This window comes from Canis lupus, chromosome 7 (genome assembly GCF_003254725.2).
Source record: "Canis lupus dingo isolate Sandy chromosome 7, ASM325472v2, whole genome shotgun sequence".
Lineage (NCBI taxonomy): Eukaryota > Metazoa > Chordata > Mammalia > Carnivora > Canidae > Canis > Canis lupus.
Window position 1 is genome coordinate 48429997 of NC_064249.1, and position 22217 is coordinate 48452213.

The 22217-nt window shown below is 36.2% G+C and overlaps 1 protein-coding gene across 2 annotated transcripts in view; it reads right to left on the bottom strand.

The window, feature by feature from the left end:
* The window catches only part of PIK3C3 (phosphatidylinositol 3-kinase catalytic subunit type 3), a 137679-nt gene that overhangs the window by 104793 nt on the left and 10669 nt on the right, over positions 1-22217 (bottom strand). For both annotated transcript variants that reach the window (XM_025429020.3, XM_025429021.3), the window contains exon 4: positions 17616-17745. In XM_025429020.3, the coding sequence (XP_025284805.1) occupies positions 17616-17745 (130 nt within the window). The remainder of the gene's footprint in view (positions 1-17615; positions 17746-22217) is intronic.

The window sequence follows — 22217 nt, forward strand, 5'->3', positions numbered from 1 at the left end:
CCCACAACTTTCCAACTGGCATTCTATACATAAGGCATTTTACATTGAAGACTCAATACAGATGAAATGATTAAACACTGGATAAAAACTTTTTACTAAAAAACTTGGAAAATGTTACAAAATTATAAAGCACTTATGCACTTTATAAGCAGGTGTCATAATTAGATCATAATCTATGTTACTTCATTTCTTGTAGGTGCTAATAACAATGGAGATGGCCTTGGTGGTTTTCACCAGTCCAAAGCAGCTGCTGGTTGTCTCCAGCCTGGGCACTTCCACAGTAACTAAAAAACAAAAATGAACTTTAACAATGTATATTTCATTTTGGGTCTGAAACGTCAGTGACCTAGATCTTTCAAAAGACAAAATCTGCATTCTGTTAAACAGCAGGATAAAACTAGTACAATCTGTTTCAAATTGCTTGTGAAGAAATAATCCTCACAAGGGTGCCCATCATAGGAAGGAGATAGGTCAAGAAAGCAATAAGAGTGTCAATCTCCCTTTTTAAGGAACACAGGTTTCCACAGAATTCACAAGAAGACACACAGAACTCAGAAGAGAAGTTCACTGTCACAGAAATAATAGAATTATTGAGTTCTAACGTCAAAACTTACAGCAATGGGTCATTAAAGGCCATTTAAATAAAAGAAACTGTTAAGACAGTATGTTCAGGAAACTGCTTGGAGTACCAACCATGTACTGTCAGCCTTAATAGGAAGACAGAAACAAGGTCTCATATTCCTCGGTGTTGAATACAAGTGCTGCACTTAATATAAACTAAGCATAGCTGGGAAAACAAATGTCAAAGCCATCCCTAGGAATATGACTTCCATGATCACCACAACTCACAGTTCATCTCTCCTTACCTGTCTTACTAGATAGATTCATATTCTACTACAAGCTTCTTGAGTGCTAGAGCTATGATGGTTGATGGAATCCAGCACTTACCAATTCAATGAATATATTTGCAAAGGACTTCTCATGTAAAAGGGTGACAGATGGAAAAAAAATGTTTGTACACTTCAGAATTCTACTTCAGAGGTTTGGAGAATGGATGGGAAACATGGTGTCAGGGCAGGACAGGTACATTCAAAAAAATCTGGAGAGAAGAATGATTCAGGTCCTTGGGTCACTTTTCCCTAGTATTTATATATTCTTAGTGTAAGTGTATGTTACTTGATTGCTACTGAAAGCTGCAAACTTTCATTGGGTCCTCTGCACTAGAGGTAAGCACAGAATGTTAAACTACAGAACCAAGTTCCCTGCCCTCACAGAACTTAAGGGTAGGAAGAGATGAGTCTCTTAGATTTATACCCTTATGTGTATCTACAGATTAAAGCAGTAATATGAAAGTACTGAACAGGATGCTATGACAGAAAATAATGGGGGATCTTGAGAAGGCCTCTCAGGCAGGTAATAGTCAAGCAGAGACTAGAAGGATAAAAGAATCAGCCAAACAAACAGAATGATACCACCCAGGCAAAGGAAATAGGTTGTCTGTGGGCACAACAGTAACTTTCATGTGCCTAGGGATTAACAAAAGACCAGATGGTAGTCCTCAGTAAATATTAAATTAAATAAATCAAGTTCTCTTTAAGGTGGAGGGTAGGAGGGAGCCCAGGTGGCTCAGCGGTTTAGCACCTGGAGACCCGAGATCAAGTCCCACATCAGGTTCCCTGTATGGAGCCTGCTTCTCCCTCTGCCTGTGTCGCTGCCTCTTTCTCTCTCTCTCGTCCCCCCCCCCCCCCCCCCCCCCGGTCTCTCATGAATAAATAAAATCTTAAAAAAAAAAAAAAAAAGGTAGAGGGTAGAAGATCTACATACACATAAGATGCTTACTGAGAATCAGCTTTCTTGAGGCTCATCATCATCTAGATTTTTCCTTAGACACTATACTTAAAGCCTGAAGAAGGAAAGGGAAGAGTAAGGACTGAAAAATAATGTCTTTTTATTTCAAGTCTGCCCAGAAATCTGTAGTGAGACAAATGGGGAGAAGAGGTGTGGAGAGGGAAGAAGACATTCACTGACTCAAAAGGAAACTAGAGAGAAATGATTTCTGCCTTTCAAATTATCCTTGGCTGATTTCTTCTGTATTCATACACCTATCTTTATGAAAGAAATCAATCATCATGTATTTATCAAATAATACCAGACACGTAGCCCCAGTTCACAGATGCTATGCAAGGGGTTACTCTTGTTTATTAAGAGACGATATAATTCCATAAGGAGTTTAGTGACTAGCGGTGAAAACAAGATGAACACATAAGACAATATATAAAAGAACTCAAAGATGCATACCAAATTTTAATCCTGATTTTAAGCACTCACACATACCTTATACCTTATCATTACACCTGCTAACCTGGAAATATAGTATATGAGCGAATCAAATAAGCCATCTAAAAACAACTCAAAACAATACTCCTTTCTTATTTTCAAACCAACAGAAAATTTAGAATGAATAATGGCTTTACAACACCACAGAATGGCAAACATTTTAAATATTCAACCAGAGGACTGCTGAAATTCATCATGGCGCAGCCATTCACACCAGGCAAAGACCTACAGTTTTTACAAATCATATTGTAGAAGTATCTTTTTTTTTTCAAAGACTTTATTTATTTATTCATGAGAGACACAGAAAGAGAAAGGCAGAGACACAGGGAGAGAAGCACGCTCCATGCAGGGAGCCCAATGTGGGACTCAATCCTCAACTCCAGGATCACACCCTGAACTGAAAGCAGACGCTTAACCACTGAGCAACCCAGGCATCCCTCATATTGCAGAAGTATCTTAAATGACCTGGAACAATTCTGAAACACGATTAAGTGTAAAAACAGGATTCAACTAAACACATATACAATATCATCCCAATTTAAGAATACGTATACACTTACGTAACATGTATATTTATTTGATTACTGAAAACATATCAACAAAAATATTAATGATGGCTATTTCTGGGCAAAAGGTTAGAGGAGATTTTTATAGTCTTTGTGTTTTACCAATTTTCTTTTAAATATCTTTTACTTCAAAAAATAATGTTATTTAAAAATTAAAGTGATTTTAAAAACAATTAAGTGTGAGGAAATCTCTGCTGAGAAAGCCACTAAAGATCAGCATTAATCAAGATGATGCTATAATGAAGTTACTTCACCTCATAATAAAAACTAAAAAAAAGACCTGATTAATTTAATTTGAGCATCTAAAATGGAAACCAGGCATTAACATAATTGTTCTCTCTCAAATTATTTCTTCCAAAAGCCTTTCAACAAGGTCTTACTAAAGAACTGTATAAATTAAAAACCACCATTTTTCAATATACAGTTACCAAAAACTCCTATACAGAGAAATTTATAGGCTTTATGTATCAAACCTTACTCATGTCAAGGAGCTTTATGAGGAAATTTACAAGATAAATAAATTTTCCCTCCAAAGAAGTAGCTATATGATACCTGGGCCAGATACACATATGCTTTCTTAGGGAATCGAAGAGGGGAAAAATGACAAGTTGTATTCTTTACCCTGTCACTGGAATATTAAATGAAAAAACTCAGTCCGCTCTGTCACCAGAAAGAAAACTTTCAGATTCACAGAGTCTATGTGAAAGTTCAAAATTTCTCTCTTGAAACATGTAAGAATACTGACCAATAAAAGTGCTTGCTATTACTACATACAAGACTATTTTTCTTCAGCATGATTATATAAGTGGTATTTAATTCAACTACCTCATTATCTTCTTCCTCTTAATTCCCTCAAGTTAAAGGCCAAAGCATAATTCTTTCAACTGTAACACTTCCCTGAACCTAGACTGGAACTGAGCTAAATTAATAAATGTTAGTTGAAGAGACTACATTGTAGGTCAGCTAACGCATTCACAAGATGCACTATGGCTCATAAAATTCTATTATTAAAATGTACAATTCTTCAATAAACATACGACAATGAATCTTACTTGTATCAAATCAAATACAAGCCATACAGGAATTTATAATTCAAGAACAAATATAGCTGTATGTAAGAATTCACTTGGAACTGCTAAAATTAAAAAAGGATTTGTGTGTGTGTGTTAGAGACTTTGTACACGCACTTATGTATTTATTTCTTAGGAAGCATAGGAGTTTCTTCTATCTTGCTGATTAACGAAGTCTTAACTACAAATCTTCAATTTTACTTTGAAACTTAACATGTAAATCTTATTCAGGAAGAGTGGTTTCTGCATCATAAAAGTTTCATTCAGTTAAACTTCTTAGCGATTAATCTAGTCTTAAAAGCATGTTACTTCCTATTTTTCTGGCAGAGACTATAGTTGTAAAGACAGGCAATAGATTTATAGAACATCAATCAATATTATTTTAAGGCTCAATCTTAAAAATGACAAAAACTAATTTAGTCTACTTGCTACCATTGTTTTCAAGACAAATCTAAAAGCTTTGACAGTCTTAGACAACAGTAAGCAAACCAAAGTGATTGATAAAGAAGATTCTACTATGTATCATTAGGAATAAATTTATAAGAGATTCCCAAATCTTTCTTTTATAACAAAAAAGAACTGCAACACGGAATCAAATCAAATAAGCTATGTTTATAAAAATTACACCTATTATTTATATAAGACCTGTAGCTAAGAGGTGTTTTTGATGATGTCAGTGGTGCCACTGAACAAATTTCATACCTCTGAATGATTTCAGCAGCTGTCATCATAATTCTGTTGTTTATTACTGTCATTTACAAAAGATCTGAGGAAGGAAATATACCAAAGTGAGATGCTTCTGCCTATCTCAAATTTTATAGCAGGATTCTGTTCTTTTATTTTTAAAGTAACAAATCTCTCCATTAACACTTCTGATCACTGCTTTCATTCCCCTAAAACGTAGACATTTAAAAAACAGGAGTTTTTGGTGTTGTTGTTGTTGGTTTCTTGTCACTAAAGTACATTAATGACAGACAAAATACATAAATGAGGTTCTCATTTTTTGAGACCATGACATAATTTCTACTGTACTCATTACTATTTGTCTTTCATCGTGATGCTGTTGATGCTAATGTCATTTTTTACGATTCCTATTACAAAAATAGAGTCCGAATGACCACCTTTTTTTTTTCTTTTGAAGATTTTACTTAGGGATCCCTGGGTGGCGCAGCGGTTTAGCGCCTGCCTTTGGCCCAGGGCATGATCCTGGAGACCCGGGATCGAATCCCACGTTGGGCTCCCGGTGCATGGAGCCTGCTTCTCCCTCTGCCTATGTCTCTGCCTCTCTCTCTCTCTCTCTCTCTCTCTGTGTGTGACTATCATAAATAAAATTTTAAAAAAAATTTAAAAAAAAAGATTTTACTTATTCATTTGAGAGAGAGAGAGTATGCACACAGGCAGGGGGAGGGGCAGAGGAAGAGGGAGAAGCAGGCTCCCCACTGAGCAGGGAGCCCAATGCTGGGCTAGATGCTGAGCTCCCTGGATCCCAGGACCCTGGGATCGTGACTTGAGCCAAAAGCAGAATGATTAACCAACTGAGCCATCTAGATACCCCCAATTGACCGCTTTTATCAATGAAAAATCACCATAAATACAGAAATAGCTGGTTATGAAATGAGCCACTGTGAGAGCTATAATGAGGAGTTTTGACTGCCAGTCTTTCTATCTAGTCATAATGTATCTCATTACAATTTAAATCTTCCACCAGTTTTGGTAGTTCTATTAATTTTAAAAACATAAAATAAAAGATAATGCCTTCATTTTTTGAAACATCTCCTTGGATAATTCCATATGTCTCATATGTCTAAAACCTAATCAGAAAATATCATTATGCAAAGTACACATTTAAGTCATCAATTTGGGGGTGCAAGGGTGGCTCAGATGGTTAAGTGTCTGCCTTTGGCTCAGGTCATGATCTCTTGGTCCTGAGATGGAGCCCCACATCAAGCTCCCAACTCGGGGCAGTCTGCTTCTCCCTCTCCCTCTGCCTCTGCCCCTGCTTGTGCTCTCTCAAATGAATAAACAAAAAAACTTTAAAAACAATCTTTTAAAAAGTCATCAATTTGGTAACCTGTCCTAGAATTTGTAACCAAAAATGATGTCCAACTTATAACAAAACTCATTTCTTAAATTATATTTCTAAAAACCAAAACATTTGCCAATCTTAGTTTTCCAATATATGTTCTCTAGATCCATCTAACATCAAGAGCAAATAAGCAAATAACATTGGGTTTAAGCTCCAATTTCGATAATATGGAAGACTAAGATAAAGTAAAAATCCTCACACGACAAACACCTAAAACATATGAAGTAATAGTAAAATAGGTATAACAACTTAGAAAGTCTCACACCAGATAAGTTTCCAATCTACAATTACAATCCAATGAAAGCTAAAGTCAATAGTCATAACAAACAAATGGAATACATCTCATATGGATATCTCATTATCCATATGAGATAATACTGGAAATAAAATAACTATTTCAAAATAAAACAATAACATAAAAACATTAAATACAAATCAAGGAATCAAAACACAAAAGAACAAGACATTATCTATGACTAGAGATATATGTACACCTTAATATTGGGTACAGTAATTCTTCCCATTGTATTCCCCTTTTTCAAACTCAAGTAGTTTTACAATATGGATCAACAAAACTGCTGAGATCAATATGACCATGATATTAAAATTAGAGAAGTAAAGTCAAAGAAAGGAAAGTAATAGGACATTCTTATTTATAAATATATACAAAATTTAAGCAGAAAATTAGCAAACTGAATCAAACAATTAAAAAACAAAATAGGGAAACCTGGGTGGATCAGTGGTTGAGAGTCTGCCTTTGGCTCAGGGCATGATCCCAGAGTTCTGGGATCTAGTTCTGCACTGGGCTTCCTGCATGGAGCCTGCTTTTCCCTCTGCCTGTGTCTCTGCCTCTCTCTGTGTGTCTCTCATGAATAAATTAATAACATCTTTAAAAAAAATAATAACGTATGGGGGCGCCTGGGTGGCTCAGTCAAGTTGAGCATCTGAATCTTGATTTTGATTCAGGTTATGATCTCAGGGCTATGAGATCAAGCCCCATATCAGGCTCCACTCACAGTGGACTCTGCTTGTCCTTCTCTCTCTACTCCTCCCCCTGCTTGAGTGTGTACTCTCTCTTACTCTCTCTCAAATAAATAAATATTTAAATAGAACATATCATAATGCAACAAGATTTATTCGAAGAACGTGAGGACAATTTAAGACAGAATACCTATTAATGTAATCCTTTACATAATTAGGTGTATCAGGGGTCGCCAAATGAGTACACAAACTCACAGGACTCCGAGGCAGCTGTAATCACAGCTAAGATTTATAATAGCAACACAATAAGAATATACAGTTAGATGGTTCAGTAAGGGAAAAAAGACAGAGGGTCTGGAAAAATCCATACATAGGCTTCTATACTTTTCCCCCTCCACCCAAAAAAGAAACATACTTGAGTATGCTTTTTTCTCTAGGAAGAAAAATGCAGCCTAAGAAGGCCCATTTGAGATTAGAGGTTTTTATCAGGGGCTGGTCACACTCTGTTCCCTGAATTCTCTGCTCTCAACTACCTAAGTTCTAGACTCCCAGGAAGAAAGCAGGTATTTGCTATCAATCACAATGTATAATAGCCTAGGCACCATCAAACATCTATACCAGACAGCCTAGCGATTTAGCACTGCCTTCAGCCCAGGGTGTGATCCTGGAGACCCGGGATCGAGTCCCACATCAGGCTCCCCACACGGAGCCTGCTTCGCCCTCTGCCTGTCTCTGCCCCTCTTTCTGTCTCTAATAAATAAAATCTTAAAAAAAAAAAAAATGTTGCTGATACTCTGAAAGGTGGAAAGATCTGACGCCCATCTCACTGCTAGACTTCCCATTATAAAAAAAAAAAAAGATCTATATCAAAGATCTATATCAAGTTCTCAAACATCAACTGAGGGCCATCCCTGCAAGCAGGACCTCCTAGAGATGGCAGCCTCAGGCCTGTTAAGTTAACTGTTTTAAAGAAAGAAAAAAAGAATCTCCAAAATATTTTGGTAATTTTCAATCCTCGTGCATCATATAAAGTTTTAGTAATATAAAAGAGGACTTTCTTGACCATACACACACACACACACACACACAGAAGTACAAGCCAACATCTTATTAAATGGTTAAATGTAAAAAATATTTTCTTTAAAGTCAGGAACACACAAGGATGCCTCCACTACTGTTTCTGTTAGACACTACATCAGAGTTTCATGTCTCAGCCACAGAAGAAAAACATAAATGAAAGAAATAAAAATTATTTTCAGGTCATTATCACATAGAAAAGTCAAAAGAATCATTAGATAAACTATTTGAAACAATGAATTCAGACAGAAATGTTGCTGAATGTAAGATTAATAAACAGAAATCAATATTATTCCAAAATTCCTATTTTTTTTTACCAATCTAAAAATACAATCTTTAGAAGACATACAATACCAACAAAAACTACTTGAGATTTAGAAATAAATGCAACAGAAAATGTATAGATGCTAATCTTTGAAATCCAACAATTTCACTCCTAGATTTCTACACTAAAGAAATCACTTGTGGATATACGGTGCAATATGAAACAGTGTAATACGAAATGGCATTCACTTCAGCCCTGTAAATAACAGAAAAAGCTGAAATTGTTGGGAGAATAAATAAATTTACTCACCAATGGAATACTATAGAATAGTTAAATGAAAGCAATCAAGCTACATATATTGACATGGATAACTATCAAGAATAGCATTAAGTTTAAAAGAGTAGGGCAGCCCCGGTGGCGCAGCGGTTTAGCGCCGCCTGCAGCCTGGGGTGTGATCCTGGAGACCCGGGATGGAGTCCCACGCCAGGCTCCCTGCATGGAGCCTGCTTCTCCCTCTGCCTGTGTCTCTGCCTCTCTCTCTCTCTCTCTCTCTCTCTCTGAATAAATAAATAAATCTTTAAAAAAAATTAAAAAATAAAAGTAAATTACAAAACAAAAAAATGAGGGAAGTTTTAACAAATATCTGTGATTTTTTAAAATCTTTTTTAAAACAGTAAGAAACAAGGCAAAATGTTAAATGTCCAATCTTGACAATGAATACATGGATGTCTATTACATTATTTTATGTTTTTTGTTTAAATTTATAACATAAATTAAAAAACTTAACTGTACACATACATAATTTTAAAATCCAGGCATTCAGGGAGCCTGGGTGGTTTAGACAGTTGTGGGTCTGCCTTGGGCTCAGGTCATGATCCCAAGATCCTGGGTTCAAGCCCTGCATCGGGGTGCCCTGCATCGGGCTCCCTCTGCCACTCCCTCTGCTTGTACTCTCTCCCTCTATCAAATAAATAAAACATTAAATTAAATTAGATACAAAAATAATAATTTAACTCGCAAGGACTGGGAAAACTGAATGAACCTATAGTCTGTGAGTGCCTTCTTAACTACCTTGTCTCACCAATCTTGGGGTTCAATTACCACTTAACTGATTTGGTTAACTCCTTTAGGCTGAAGAACACTTTGATGAAGAAGATAAAACTCAACTAATTCAATTAGGTTGTCTCACATAGACCTATTTCTCCAATGTTCTTCTAGTGCCTTCAAAACAAAATAAAATTTATATTTAAAATACAAATATTTTGTGATCCTTAGGGATTTTTCTTCTAAATGTCAGACAATTCTTGTCATAAATACTTATGTCCACCCCAAATAATCTCTTGAGAATCACTGTTTCTCTTGGGCTGTCTTCCGTTTTAGATTCTCAAATCAGGGACGCCTGGGTGGCTCAGCAGTTGAGAGTCTGCCTTTGACTTGGGGCGTGATCCCAGTTCATGGATGGAGTCCACATCAGGCTCCTTGTGAGGAGCCTGCTTCTCCCTCTGCCTGTGTCTCTACCTCTCTCTTTGTCTCTCATGAATAAATAAACAAAATCTTTTAAAAGGTAAATTCTCAAATCAATGGAATGTCTTGTTGATTCCACTCTTGTTGAAACTGTTTTCTTAGAGTCCAAGACTAACCCCAAACTTGATCAATTACTGCATTCCCTGGCTACAACTGGAATCCTAATGTATAATGTGACACCCTTCACATGCCTTAAATCTTAAAAAAGTCAAATACTTATCTTTGGAAAAATTTACATGAAGAATTTAAAGACCTGAATTTAGGTCCTGGTTCAACTGACTGAACATGACACCTTAAATAAATCACTTAACTTCTCTAAGTTTCCATCTTTTCAAGAGTTTAAAATAATGTATGTGTTACAAGTCTAATCATTACACTCATTAGAATCAAATGAAAGTACATAAGATAAAGTAACAACAGCTAACATTTGTTAGTGCTCAGTGATGCCTCACAATATGAAATCCTTTAAGTAGTTTATCTCATTTATATGTAGTCTTCACAATAATGCAAAAAAGTAGATGCTAACTATTATTACTATCATACAGATGATGGCTTAGGAAGAGTGAAGTAGCTAACCTAAGATCACAATTAAACAAATGACAACTGAAATCTGAATGAAAAACTATGTTCAAAGTTATGATTTTAAACACTTCTCTATTTTAGTTCTTAATCTATACGAAAAGCCTTTTAGATATTAAAACACCTTATCATGCAAGATGATTATGATTATTAGTTATTATTCATAATGGCACTAATAATGACACCATTTACCTAGTAATACCCTTTTGTCTCCAACATACAGAAGTGTGCCTTCATTAGAGCTGGTGATGATGGTGGTGACAAAGAGGAATATTACTGTAATAACTGTACAGTGACAGATGGTAATGACACTTATCATGGTGAGCATTTCATAAAATATATAAATGTCAAATCACCACGTTGTACACCTGAAATCAATATAACATTGCATATCAACCAAAATATTTACTTATGTTCCCAAATTTTATTTTGCGAAGTAAAATCATTTTTTAAATGCTACTGTCAAATGAGACATTTTAATACTCAAAAGCACAAGAATCTTAGACTAAAGTCCCTTTAACATTGAATAAATTTTTAAGAAAACGTTAACAAAAGAGGACTTTTCCACATATTTAAAATCAAAATCTCAGTAAGCTACTCTAATTAATGTCTTTAGACTAGTACCCACTCAATGTAATGTATTCAATGTAAAATACTTTTTTTCAAGGGCAAATGTTTCAGCAGGTCAAAGAGTACTATAAAGTAATTTAAAATTAATAGCCTCAATCCCACTTCACAAAATTTCGTCACCAAAAAATTTCTTGTTACCTTAATCTCAATTTTAAACGATTATTTTGTCAATGTTTATTCAAAAGATATAGTATAGAAAGCATATTCAAGTAATGCTCTAAAAAGACAATGTCAAGAGAGAAAGTCCTTTGCAGATTTCCCCAAATTGAAATATCTCACAGCATTTTCTAGTTCCTTCAGGCTAGCTCCTTCGTGGCTCGCTAAGAAATCAACAATCTCCTGAAGACTAATTTAATTTTCAAGGTACCTTAAGAAACAGTGTTCTGGTAGCAGACACAAATAACACAGTTACCCAAAACATAATAATATGGTCACTAACCCATTACAAATTAGTAAATTGGCACTCTAGACCAGTGCTATCCAACAGACCGTTTGGTAATAATGGAAATACTCCATATCTGCACTGGCCAATAGCTGCTAGTCACATGTGGCAATTGAGCATTTGAAATGTGATTATGATAACAGAGCAACTGAATTTTTAATCTTATTTAACTTTAATTAACTTAAATTGCCACATGCGAATTACAGCTATTATTTTAGACACTACAGCTCTAGATTATAAATAACCCTTCAAACTGATTGGCGTTGAGCCTGTTCTCAAGATACTAATTATTCCCGGATGAACTAAAAACATCCAGTTTCTATTGCTATAAACCTGAAGTCTGGATCCTGGACCCTGGACTTAGAATGAACCCGTGCAGACAATATGAGGGTCAGCCTGAAACATCATCTCATCTTACCATAACTTCACTGTCGCAGTGTTCTCCTATACACTCAACTTTCCCCAACATATCTGTGTCACACAGACCACAAAGCATTTTTCATCTAGTCGTTACTTTCTCTTTGCTTCCTCTTAATCAAATTGACAGAAACTAAAGCACATTCCAAAGGCATCAAGCAGAGCTGCTAAAATGAAAAGGAGACAGCGGAGAAGCATGCTTTTGCACTAACCTTTCATGTCTAAAGACATGGATTCAAATATAAATCAAACACTGAAGCTTGGTAGTCACATCCAAAACCCCAGGTGGATATGCATCCTAGTCATAAAATTCTTACAATATGACAAGCTGAAAAACGGAGCAGATGGGAACAATGGGTAAATTTGCTCAAGTAAGGCCCACAATCATTAAAAGGCTAGGTCATGGACAATGAAAGTAGAGTGTATGTTGCAGAGGTCTGGCCTTTGATTATTTTCACAAATCAATTCAAACAGAAAGATGCTACATTTGTAAATATTAATTAGCAAAATTTAGAGCTGGGGAAAAAAGATAATGAGGAAAAACTGGAAGGGGGGTGAGTACATTTTATTGCATTCATTTATTCCCATTCCCTACTAAGTCTAAGAAATCCAACTTACAAAAAATAAAAACCAAACTGAAGGCTCGCATTTGTTTCCTTTTTTCACACTTGTTTCCTCAAAGGAAAACTAGGCATGTTCACAGAATGATGTAAAGTAATCAAAGAGGTTAATTCCACTAAAATTCTTCTGAAAGGGTTTGACTTTGAAAAATACCCAACCTAGAAATCGGGCTTTTAAACTTCAGTTATTCATACTGCAGTCATAATTCAACTTTCATAGCTGAGCAAGCAATAAGTCAGAATAAGAACAGTTAGTCCAGCTTGAGTTTGAGGTTCTTTGCTTAATAATTATCTAATGCCATCTTTCCACAAGCCATTTAAATAGTTCATCTTCATTTCACAGTCCTTTTGTCCCATTATCCCCAGGCAGCCAAGACTAAAGCACTTCTATAACTGAATAAACTTTCTTACATGACAGTTTGAAAACTCACTGTGCTATTTATTTTGGCTCATGGGTACAACGCACAGTAAATATGCTTCGCTATTATTAAGATTTATGTACACCTATCTACTCGAGTCCAACTGCCTTCTCAACAATTAGAAACAATCATAGTAAATTCACTGGCTTGAAAATCAAAGTACAAAAAATAAACCATTCAGTTCTAACCACATCAGCCTCTTCTGTTGAAGACTCATTTATTTTCTTAAAATGGCAGTGTGAGAAATAAGAGTATTACATCTAAAATCTGTTCCCTTTGTATAAAAATGGAAACACAGAATATACTTTCCCAGTTTTTAAAAAATGTACCAAAGACAATTTCAAAGTGTTTTGAGGAAGAGGATGACAACCTAATTGAACAAACTTTTTAATGTGGAACCAGAAAAATGAGAGAGAGAGGAGGAGGAGAGGAAAAGAGAGCTACTGTGGTGCAATTTTTTTTTTTTTTTTTTTTTTTTTTTACTGTGGCGCAATTTTAACAACAAAACAAATATGAAAGTATAGTGTTAAGTTCAGACATAACAAGTATCAAAGTGCACTTTCTCTGATACAAGGCAAGGGAAACATACTCAGAAAGCCAGTCTGAAAACCTGAACTAAAGAAGCAGGTACTAATCAAACAACAAAAACCAAATCAAAGAGCAGAGCCACATCACTCTCATTAGGCAGTCCTGAATACTCTAGGCATACAGACCGCAGAAAGAAAGGAATGAGATGAACACAGCACATTCACAGCTGCAAACAGATCACATGTTTATTCTCTACTAAGATGATAACTATAAAATCCAGGTAGATAAATAATCCTGATTATTTGCTATTTTAATACTTTTTAAAAAAATATTTACTTATTTGAGAGAGAGAGAGAGTGCACACCAGTGGGGGGGGTAGAACAGAGGGAGAGAGAGAATCTTCAGGCAGTCTTGCCACTGAGCACAGAGCCCAACACAGGGCTCGAACCCAGGACCCCACAATCATGAACTGAACCGAAATCAAGAGCAGGAGGCCTAATCGACTGAGCCACCCCAATGCCCCACTATTTCAGTACTTTGAAAATAACAGGATATGAATGGTGACACAGGACCTCAGCAATTATCCATTCTAAACTTCTGACTTCACAAGCTCAGAAACTATTTTCTGTGAGTCAGTGGGATGGCCAAGTCTCTGACTCATACTACAGTGCTCTTCCCACTGAAAAGTGTTTCCAGGTGCCCAAGCTTCCAATTTCATCAAACCTAAGACATCATTTTTAAAAGCATTCTTCCTCCACAGCAGCAGGGATACAATGGGTTGTGAAACTTCAAACAATATGACCAATTGCTACACAGAAAAGAATGAAGCACATCAATTCAAAGTGCCCAGAAAGAGAGCTGACATAAAAGGGGGAGCAGTTCCTTCAACAATGTTACAAACATGATGTATTTTTCCATGTAAGAAAGTAATTAGTTTTGGGTTTTTGGTTTTTTTTTTTTCTTTTTTAAAATTTTGGGATCCCTGGGTGGCTCAGCGGTTAAGCACCTGCCTTCAGCCCAGGGCATGATCCTGGAGACCCGGGATCAAATCCCACATCAGGCTCCCTGCAAGGAGCCTGCTTCTCCCTCTACCTGTGTCTCTGCCTCTCTGTGTCTCTCATGAATAAATAAATAAAATCTTTATTTTTTATTTTTATTTTTTTAAAGATTTTATTTATTTATTCATGGAGAGAGAGAGAGAGAGAGAGGCAGAGACATAGGCAGAAGGAGAAGCAGGCTCCATGCAGAGAGCCCGACGTGGGACTTGATCCTGGGACTCTAGGATCACGCCCTGGGCCGAAGGCAGGCGCTAAACCGCTGAGCCACCCAGGGATCCCTGTAATTACTGGTTTTAATGGTTTCTCTTTAGTCTCTGGGAGACATGAGGTTAACACCAAAGCAAGATGTCGCAGCATGGCAAGCTCTGAGGTAAAAAGTACAATTCTAATAGGAGCAAAGAACTTTGAAAAGAGTTGATCTCCAATTAGCCTCAGAAAAGCTGTAAGAAAAAAAAAAAAAAAAAAAAGCTGTAAGATGCTCATTCTCATTACTTTGTATTCTCATTTTAAAGATTTATAAATTAATGAACAGGCTTATTTGAAAACTGTTAGCTACTCTGGAGAATACAGACAACATATAAATTTTAACACCACTTAAAAAAATTGGTACCCAACTTGCATACTCTTCAATTTATATAAAGAATTGAGATTGTGGAGACGCCTGGGTGGCTCAGCATTTGAGTGTCTGCCTTCGGCCCAGGGATCTAAAATACTACAAAAAAAAGAATTGAGACTGCGGATGATTCTTACCAATTAACAAACATGTTAAGAAAGCTTCTTCCCAACACCCCATTTAGCTCTGCATATGCTTAGACATCATTTCTAGGGCTCCAAATGTGTACTAATAACCAAAAGAATAAATATGAATCCAAAAAACCCTAAAAGGGGTTATTGTTTTGATCATAAAGTTGATCATCATCAAGTCGTATCTTTTTTCCTACCATAAAATTCAAAGATAAAAATGAGAAATGCAAAAAAAAAAAAAAAAGAGAGAGAGAGAGAGAAATGCATAACAGCATGCTACCTTAAAAATCCAGAAGTCCATTTCAAACAAATTCTAATTCTGTACATACTGATGTCTGAAAAACAGCATAGTCAGTTGTTATAAAAACGTTTCCATCAAAAATAAATGGGGAAAAAATTAGGAATATATGAAGGAAGCATAAATAATGTTTAAAAGAGAACCAAAGTAGATGTACTGTATAATTAACTATACAGCTTATTTCTTGCTTCTGCCTATTATCCTTCAAATCTGGAATTCTATCCATAATATGAATCATAGCGCTATCTGAAAAAAAAAAATTAAGAGCTTTACTTTTTCAATAGACGCTACACTATTCCTCCATTTGAGATTTAACCTTTTGTGACCCACGGGCTATAAATGAGCAGCTTCTGGTAAGATTTCTAGAACTTGTAAAAGTCACAGAGTAGCATAAAGTTCATCACTAAGATAAACCCTTAGAAAATACACACATGAAAAGCTTGAGAACTTTCCTATATTCCATGTAAGAATGTAAACAAAATCTCAGAATGAGTAGCGTATTGAAAATTAAACTATGATACCATTTTTCCATAAAAAAGCAATACAAAAAGATACAGAATAAACGAGGCAACAAGAATTTTATGTTGAAGAACAAGCCAAGCCAATTCAAGTACTTATTCTTTATAATTAACATTTCTTCCATATATAGGTTGATGCAGTAAGGTATAAAATGCTTGGCATCAAAACTTTCTCCAGACATTAAAAAATCATTCATATAAATAAATTGCAAAGAAAATTTACATGTAAGAATTAAAAGAGAGTGTTTTAGAAGAATTGTAAAAGGATCTTTAAACAGTATCTAACATAGTGCTTTGTGACAAATACTCACAAAATAAGTTGTATCGTTGTGATTTAAGCCCAGAATTGAACCTGTTTTTTTTTTCTAGATGAAAACAATACATTAAGACAATTTTCTTTTTTTTTTATTATTTTATTTATTTATTTGACAGAAAGAGAGAGAGCACAAGCAAGGGGAACAGCAGGCAGAGGGGGAAAGAAAGGGAGAAGTAGGGTCCTGCCTAGCAGGGAGCCCCATACAAGCCTCATACAGGACCCTGGAATCATGACCTGAACCGAAGGCAGATGCTTAATGGACTGAGCCACCCAAGTGCCCCTAAAACAATAAAAAGGTAACAATTCAATCTGCTTACAAAAAAAGAGGTAAGGGAAGTGTGAGAATAATTTAGACCAGCTAATAACATAAGGAATCTTTACTTCCAAGCAACATTAAGAATCTCTAGCATGTAATATTTGCATCTTTAAGACTATGTCAACAAAAAAGGTAGATGGTCATCTTGAAAATATCACCAAAAGCTCTATATTTTCAAATCTGACAGAATTACAAAAGGCCATATATTGAATAATTCCATTTGTATGAAATTCCATTGTGTCCACTTGGGAATAATTCCATTTGTATGAAATGTCCACAATAGGAAAATCCAGAGATAGAAAGAAAATTAATAGTTGCCAGGAGCTAGAGAGCACAGGGAATGAGGACTACCAGTAACAGGTGAGTATATAGTGACATTTTTTTTTTTTTTTTTTTTATTCATGATAGTCACACAGAGAGAGAGAGAGAGAGGCAAAGACACAGGCGGAGGGAGAAGCAGGCTCCATGCACCGGGAGCCCGACGTGGGATTCGATCCTAGGTCTCCAGGATCACGTCCTGGGCCAAAGGCAGGCGCCAAACTGCTGCGCCACCCAGGGATCCCTATAGTGACATTTTTGATAAAAATGTTCAAAAATTAAAGAGTGGCATGAATATACAATTTAACTTTCAGTAAATTCACTAAAAAAATCACTTTACCCACTTTCCAAGAGTGCATCTTATGGTATATGAATTATTATTCCAATAAAATTATTATTAAAAAATTAAATTTAAATCAAAAAATAATCTGACTGAAACCATAATGTCAATTTATACTACAACAGACATCACTCAGAGCTTTCCACCTGTTCCAATAGTTTTTTACCTTGGCAAGGCGGCTCATCTGATCTTCTGAAAGAGTACTGCTTGTTCTGCCAGGAGTTTTTGTGGGTTCTGATCCATCTGCTTCTACATTAGGCCAGACTTTCAAGTCGTGCATCCCTTGGCGAAACATGCTAGGTGAAAAGAGAATGTTCAGGGTAGATGTAAATTAATGCAGTTCTTTATAGGACATTTAGGTTCCCAAACACAGAGAATTCCACATAGGAAAATGCATGACTCTCTTGCCAAGCTTGAAGCCTCCAGTGGGTTGTAAAGCAATTATCTAAGCAACTAAAATCCATGTAACAGTTTTTTTTACATGTCATTCTTTACTCCTCCTCTACACAGAACTATTACAGAAATTCTAAAGGCAGAGTAGAAACAGAAAGCTCAGTAATGGACCACACATACTTCATCACTTCAGTGGAGACCTTAGAAATAATAGAGACCAAATTCCTACCCAATGAAAGAATGTCACATTTACAATGACTGAAACCAAAATTTAAATAATTATGTAACTCTCCACTGTAAGTCACAATTCAGCATAGTAGTCTGTAAAGTCAAAATGCTGAGATCTGAATCCCAGCTAGGCCATCATCCATTAACCATGTGACCTTGGGTAAATTACCTAACCTGTATGCCTCAGTTTTCTCATCTATAAAATAAGATTATAAAGAGTAACTGCATCTCACAGAGTTGTTAAAAAAATTACACAGACTTGCAGAAGTAAAAAGTACTTGGAACAATACCTGCAACATAGTAAGTATTCAATAAATGTTAGCTACTGTTATCCTTTCACCACTGTAGGCTGATTTCTCTCCTCTCTTCTTTAGCACAAGAGATATGTCTAACACAGAATATGATTACAGATTCACGTAAGAAAAAGTTCCGATGTCTACAAATCAGAGACTTAACATATGGTCAAAAATCAGTCTGGGCATGGAGATCTTGCTTTAAAGTGAAAAACTGTATGACTGTTGACTGTCAAATTTCCTTCAAAAAGCTACCAAGAAGATCTAAGTAAAGGTTGAGCAAACTCGTAAAGGAGCCTTAGACAACTTTTTAGATATGCTACTGCTAAGTGTCTGAGTGTTGTTGTTTTTTTTTTTACTCAGAAAGATGTTCTTCTGAGATCAGAGATGTTCTTCTGTTCTTCTATTACTGTTCTTTTTTTTTTAAACAAGACCTTTCAAATATAAATTCTATTCAAAGAGCATCCTCCCAAAGCTCAAAAAGCAAGCTACTAATTGCAATGGTAAGAATAAGACGGGAAGTGTGTGTAGATGAGTAGGCAAGTCCAGAGCATTTTGCACACTCTCATATTTAATAAATTTTTAAATAAGGTACATGTTTGATACAATATGGTTTTTAACTGTAAAAAATTTACATAAAATTTTAAACCATTACTATCATGTTCTGACTAATGGAAAATTTCTTCACAGATTTTCCTAATAGAGGATTTTCACTGATTATGTAATGTATATAAGCAATGATGCCATAAACAATTAGAATGGGAAGGATAAGTGATCGCTACAAGCTTATGAGCACAATAAGGTTAAGGTATAACCATACTTTTATAAGGTCTCTAAGGCTGGCAATAAACAGGTAGTATTTAGCAACCATATCTGCAAAAGCTTACCTTAGAGGCCCAATAAAAAATTACTCCGACTGGCTGGGGAAAATCAAAGCTCTCAATATTTATTTATCATATTAAAGATAAAAATGTTACATTACAAAAAAACACACGCAAGCCTTTTATAAAGTTCACTTTCTTTCAACTCAGGTACAGATTCAACATCAAGTACATCTGTTTAATCTCTAGAAAACTGGGTACAGTGAAGCAGTAGTGCCACTTTAGAGGAATATCCTTAAACGTACCTTGAGAAGCAGAAGGCCTGCCTTCTTTCTTTCTACCTCTGCATCCTCCAGTGAATACTGTGACTGGCTGAATGTAACTAAATCAAAAATAAGTACATTTGGCGAGAAGTCAGTTTACTAAATGATTTAGGTGCCTTGGGATGGATCTGGAAAGAAGATTTAAAGATACAGGATGTGGAGGGTAGGGGTGATGCCGAGTGACTCAAATGATCAAGTGAACATATTACTTTCTTTTGACACTAATGGAACCTTTGCAGAGAGTTACACAGCCTCCAAGTGGCGAGCCAGAAGATGCTCAGAGCATTGTGTCCACTTGGGAAATTAAGCCAAACAGGCAAGACAAAAGAAACAGCATAGCAGGATCTCCTTCAGACTCCAGCAGAGGCCCCAGCAACAGCTGCTGCCAGTGCTCCTACTCCCAGTGCCAAGCTACTACAGCAGCCACTGCCCTGACTTCCAAATTCACACTTGGAAAAACATCTGCAAGAAAAGTCTGCAGCTTGCCCATGGTTCTTTGCCAATTCAACCTAATAACCAATCCATCCTTACGCTACTTAGAAATCTCACAGCTAAACTTTCAAAATGAAGACAATTAGTTATTCTAGCTGTATCTTAAGAGATCGGTCTTTCAATTATTAATTATATAATACTCCAAGAAGTACTGCTTCACATGGACTCAAGTATACAAAACAGACATTCGCAACTACAAGAGTTGTAATACTGTAAGACAACTATTTCACACTCTAAGGACCACTTTTTAAAAACTCTTAAGTCCACACCGCTACTATTTAGGGAAAAAGGTGGGGGAGCAGCTGGGGTTACATCACTGTTCAAGAAACATCTGAAGAAACCACAGTCTTAAGCATGGATATCCCTAGGTCACAAAAACTGTGGAGGCATGTAATATGATTTTTAATGGTCAGTGGAAGAAAATTTGCACAGGCTCCCTGCTAAGGACAGCCTGAAGACAGCCTGAAGACTGATGTTTCTCTCTCCCCCTGAATATCAGCAGCAGCATGTGGAGAAGCAGCTGTGAGCCAGCGGTACAAGTGGGACATCCTGAATGGCTGCATGCAGAGCAGCAGTACCAAAAGCTGCACACAAAGTCCAGTACCATGCTGGGGAATTTTGGGGCTTGTATCCACCACGACTCACTTCACCCTCAAGGAAAGGACTCCCGATACACAAAGAAAAAGGAGTTATTTTAATGTCATAAAGTTTTGTATGCTTTTTTCTGAGGTGAAGGTCAGTATAAAGGGACCAGGGTCAGCCCAGAGGGACCAGGAACAAGGGATCCAGCTTTTCTGTATACCTACCCCACTGTTCAAAGTATTCAGAAACCTCTATTAAACCTGATGTTATCATCTGGCTAACTGACATACAACCACGTAAAATTTGGACTAACAAAGAAAATATTGATGTAAAACCTTATCTTTTACCTTCAATTAAGCGATGGTGAGCTGCATATCTGACGAGGCACAAAAAGAACAATTCTAACTAAAGGACTTTCAAATACATTTTCTATCATTTATATTTCACTGCAGTTTTTTTTTCCTTCAATTTCTAAAACCTAATAACATAGTTATTCTTGTATTTATTTTTATCATCACCCATCAATATTAAATAATACTTGTTTTTCATGTATATTAGGGATACTAAGTTTTTGTTTTAAACTAAATTTAAGTTAAAAAAAGAAGTGAGCTGGTTCAAATAAAAAATCAAGTACATAAGAGTGCACCTAGTATGGAGATAAGGCAGGAAGTCTGAAAGCAGTAGGTCAACAATTCCTATTTGAGAAACCCTGCTCTAAGCAAGAGAATGTCAGAGAATCAGAACTGCTCTCCAACATGTTTCTTTTTTTTAAGATTTATTCATAAGAGACACAGAGAGAGAGAGAGAAAGAGAGAGAGAGGCAGAGACATAGGCAAAGGGAGAAGCAGGCTCCCCATAAGGAGCCTGATGTGGGACTCGATCCCAGACCCCAGGATCACACCCTGAGCCAAAAGCAGATGCTCAACTGCTTAGCCACCTACGCATCCCTTCAACATGTTTCATTTGCATCCAACATCTCATGTGCTCAGGACATGGAAGGACAGCAAGACCTATTGTCCAGTTAAGAGAAACAGATGACTCTCCAAACTTCAAAGTCTTAATTTACTTAATAGTAAAAAAAAAAATGAATTGAAATTTAACTTCTGCTTACTGCTACTACCTTCACTGGAAATACCTGGGGTTTAATTACTTTATAAAGTAGAACAAATACTACTGACTTCTCTTTCAGGCACATTTCCAGCATGGTTTGGATGGAAAGTAAAGTATTTTGTCTTTTACTGGGATTCATACAGAAATACAAATTAACAAGCAACAGGATGAAGTCAAGGAAGAAACTTTGAAAACAACTGCAAGCCTAAGTCCTAGAAGTAGACTACTATGAAAAGGCTAATGCAGTATTTTTGAAAACTGTGATCCATAGGTCTGGAGAATCACTCAGGATGCTTACTAAAAAATCACTTGGGCCCCATCACACTCCTACCAAATTAATGAGAACACAGGAAGATGCTTGTCTAGTGAGCTTACCAGGTGCTTCTTGTTCATAGGGTGAATACTACTGACTTCGTATACTTTTCAAAACCTTGCCAAAAGTCAAGTCAAACTGAGTCATATATATTAATCTGAGAAAGAGTTTGTCTGGCTTTAGGCAGTTCATTTCACTGCACTTTGGTGGAAA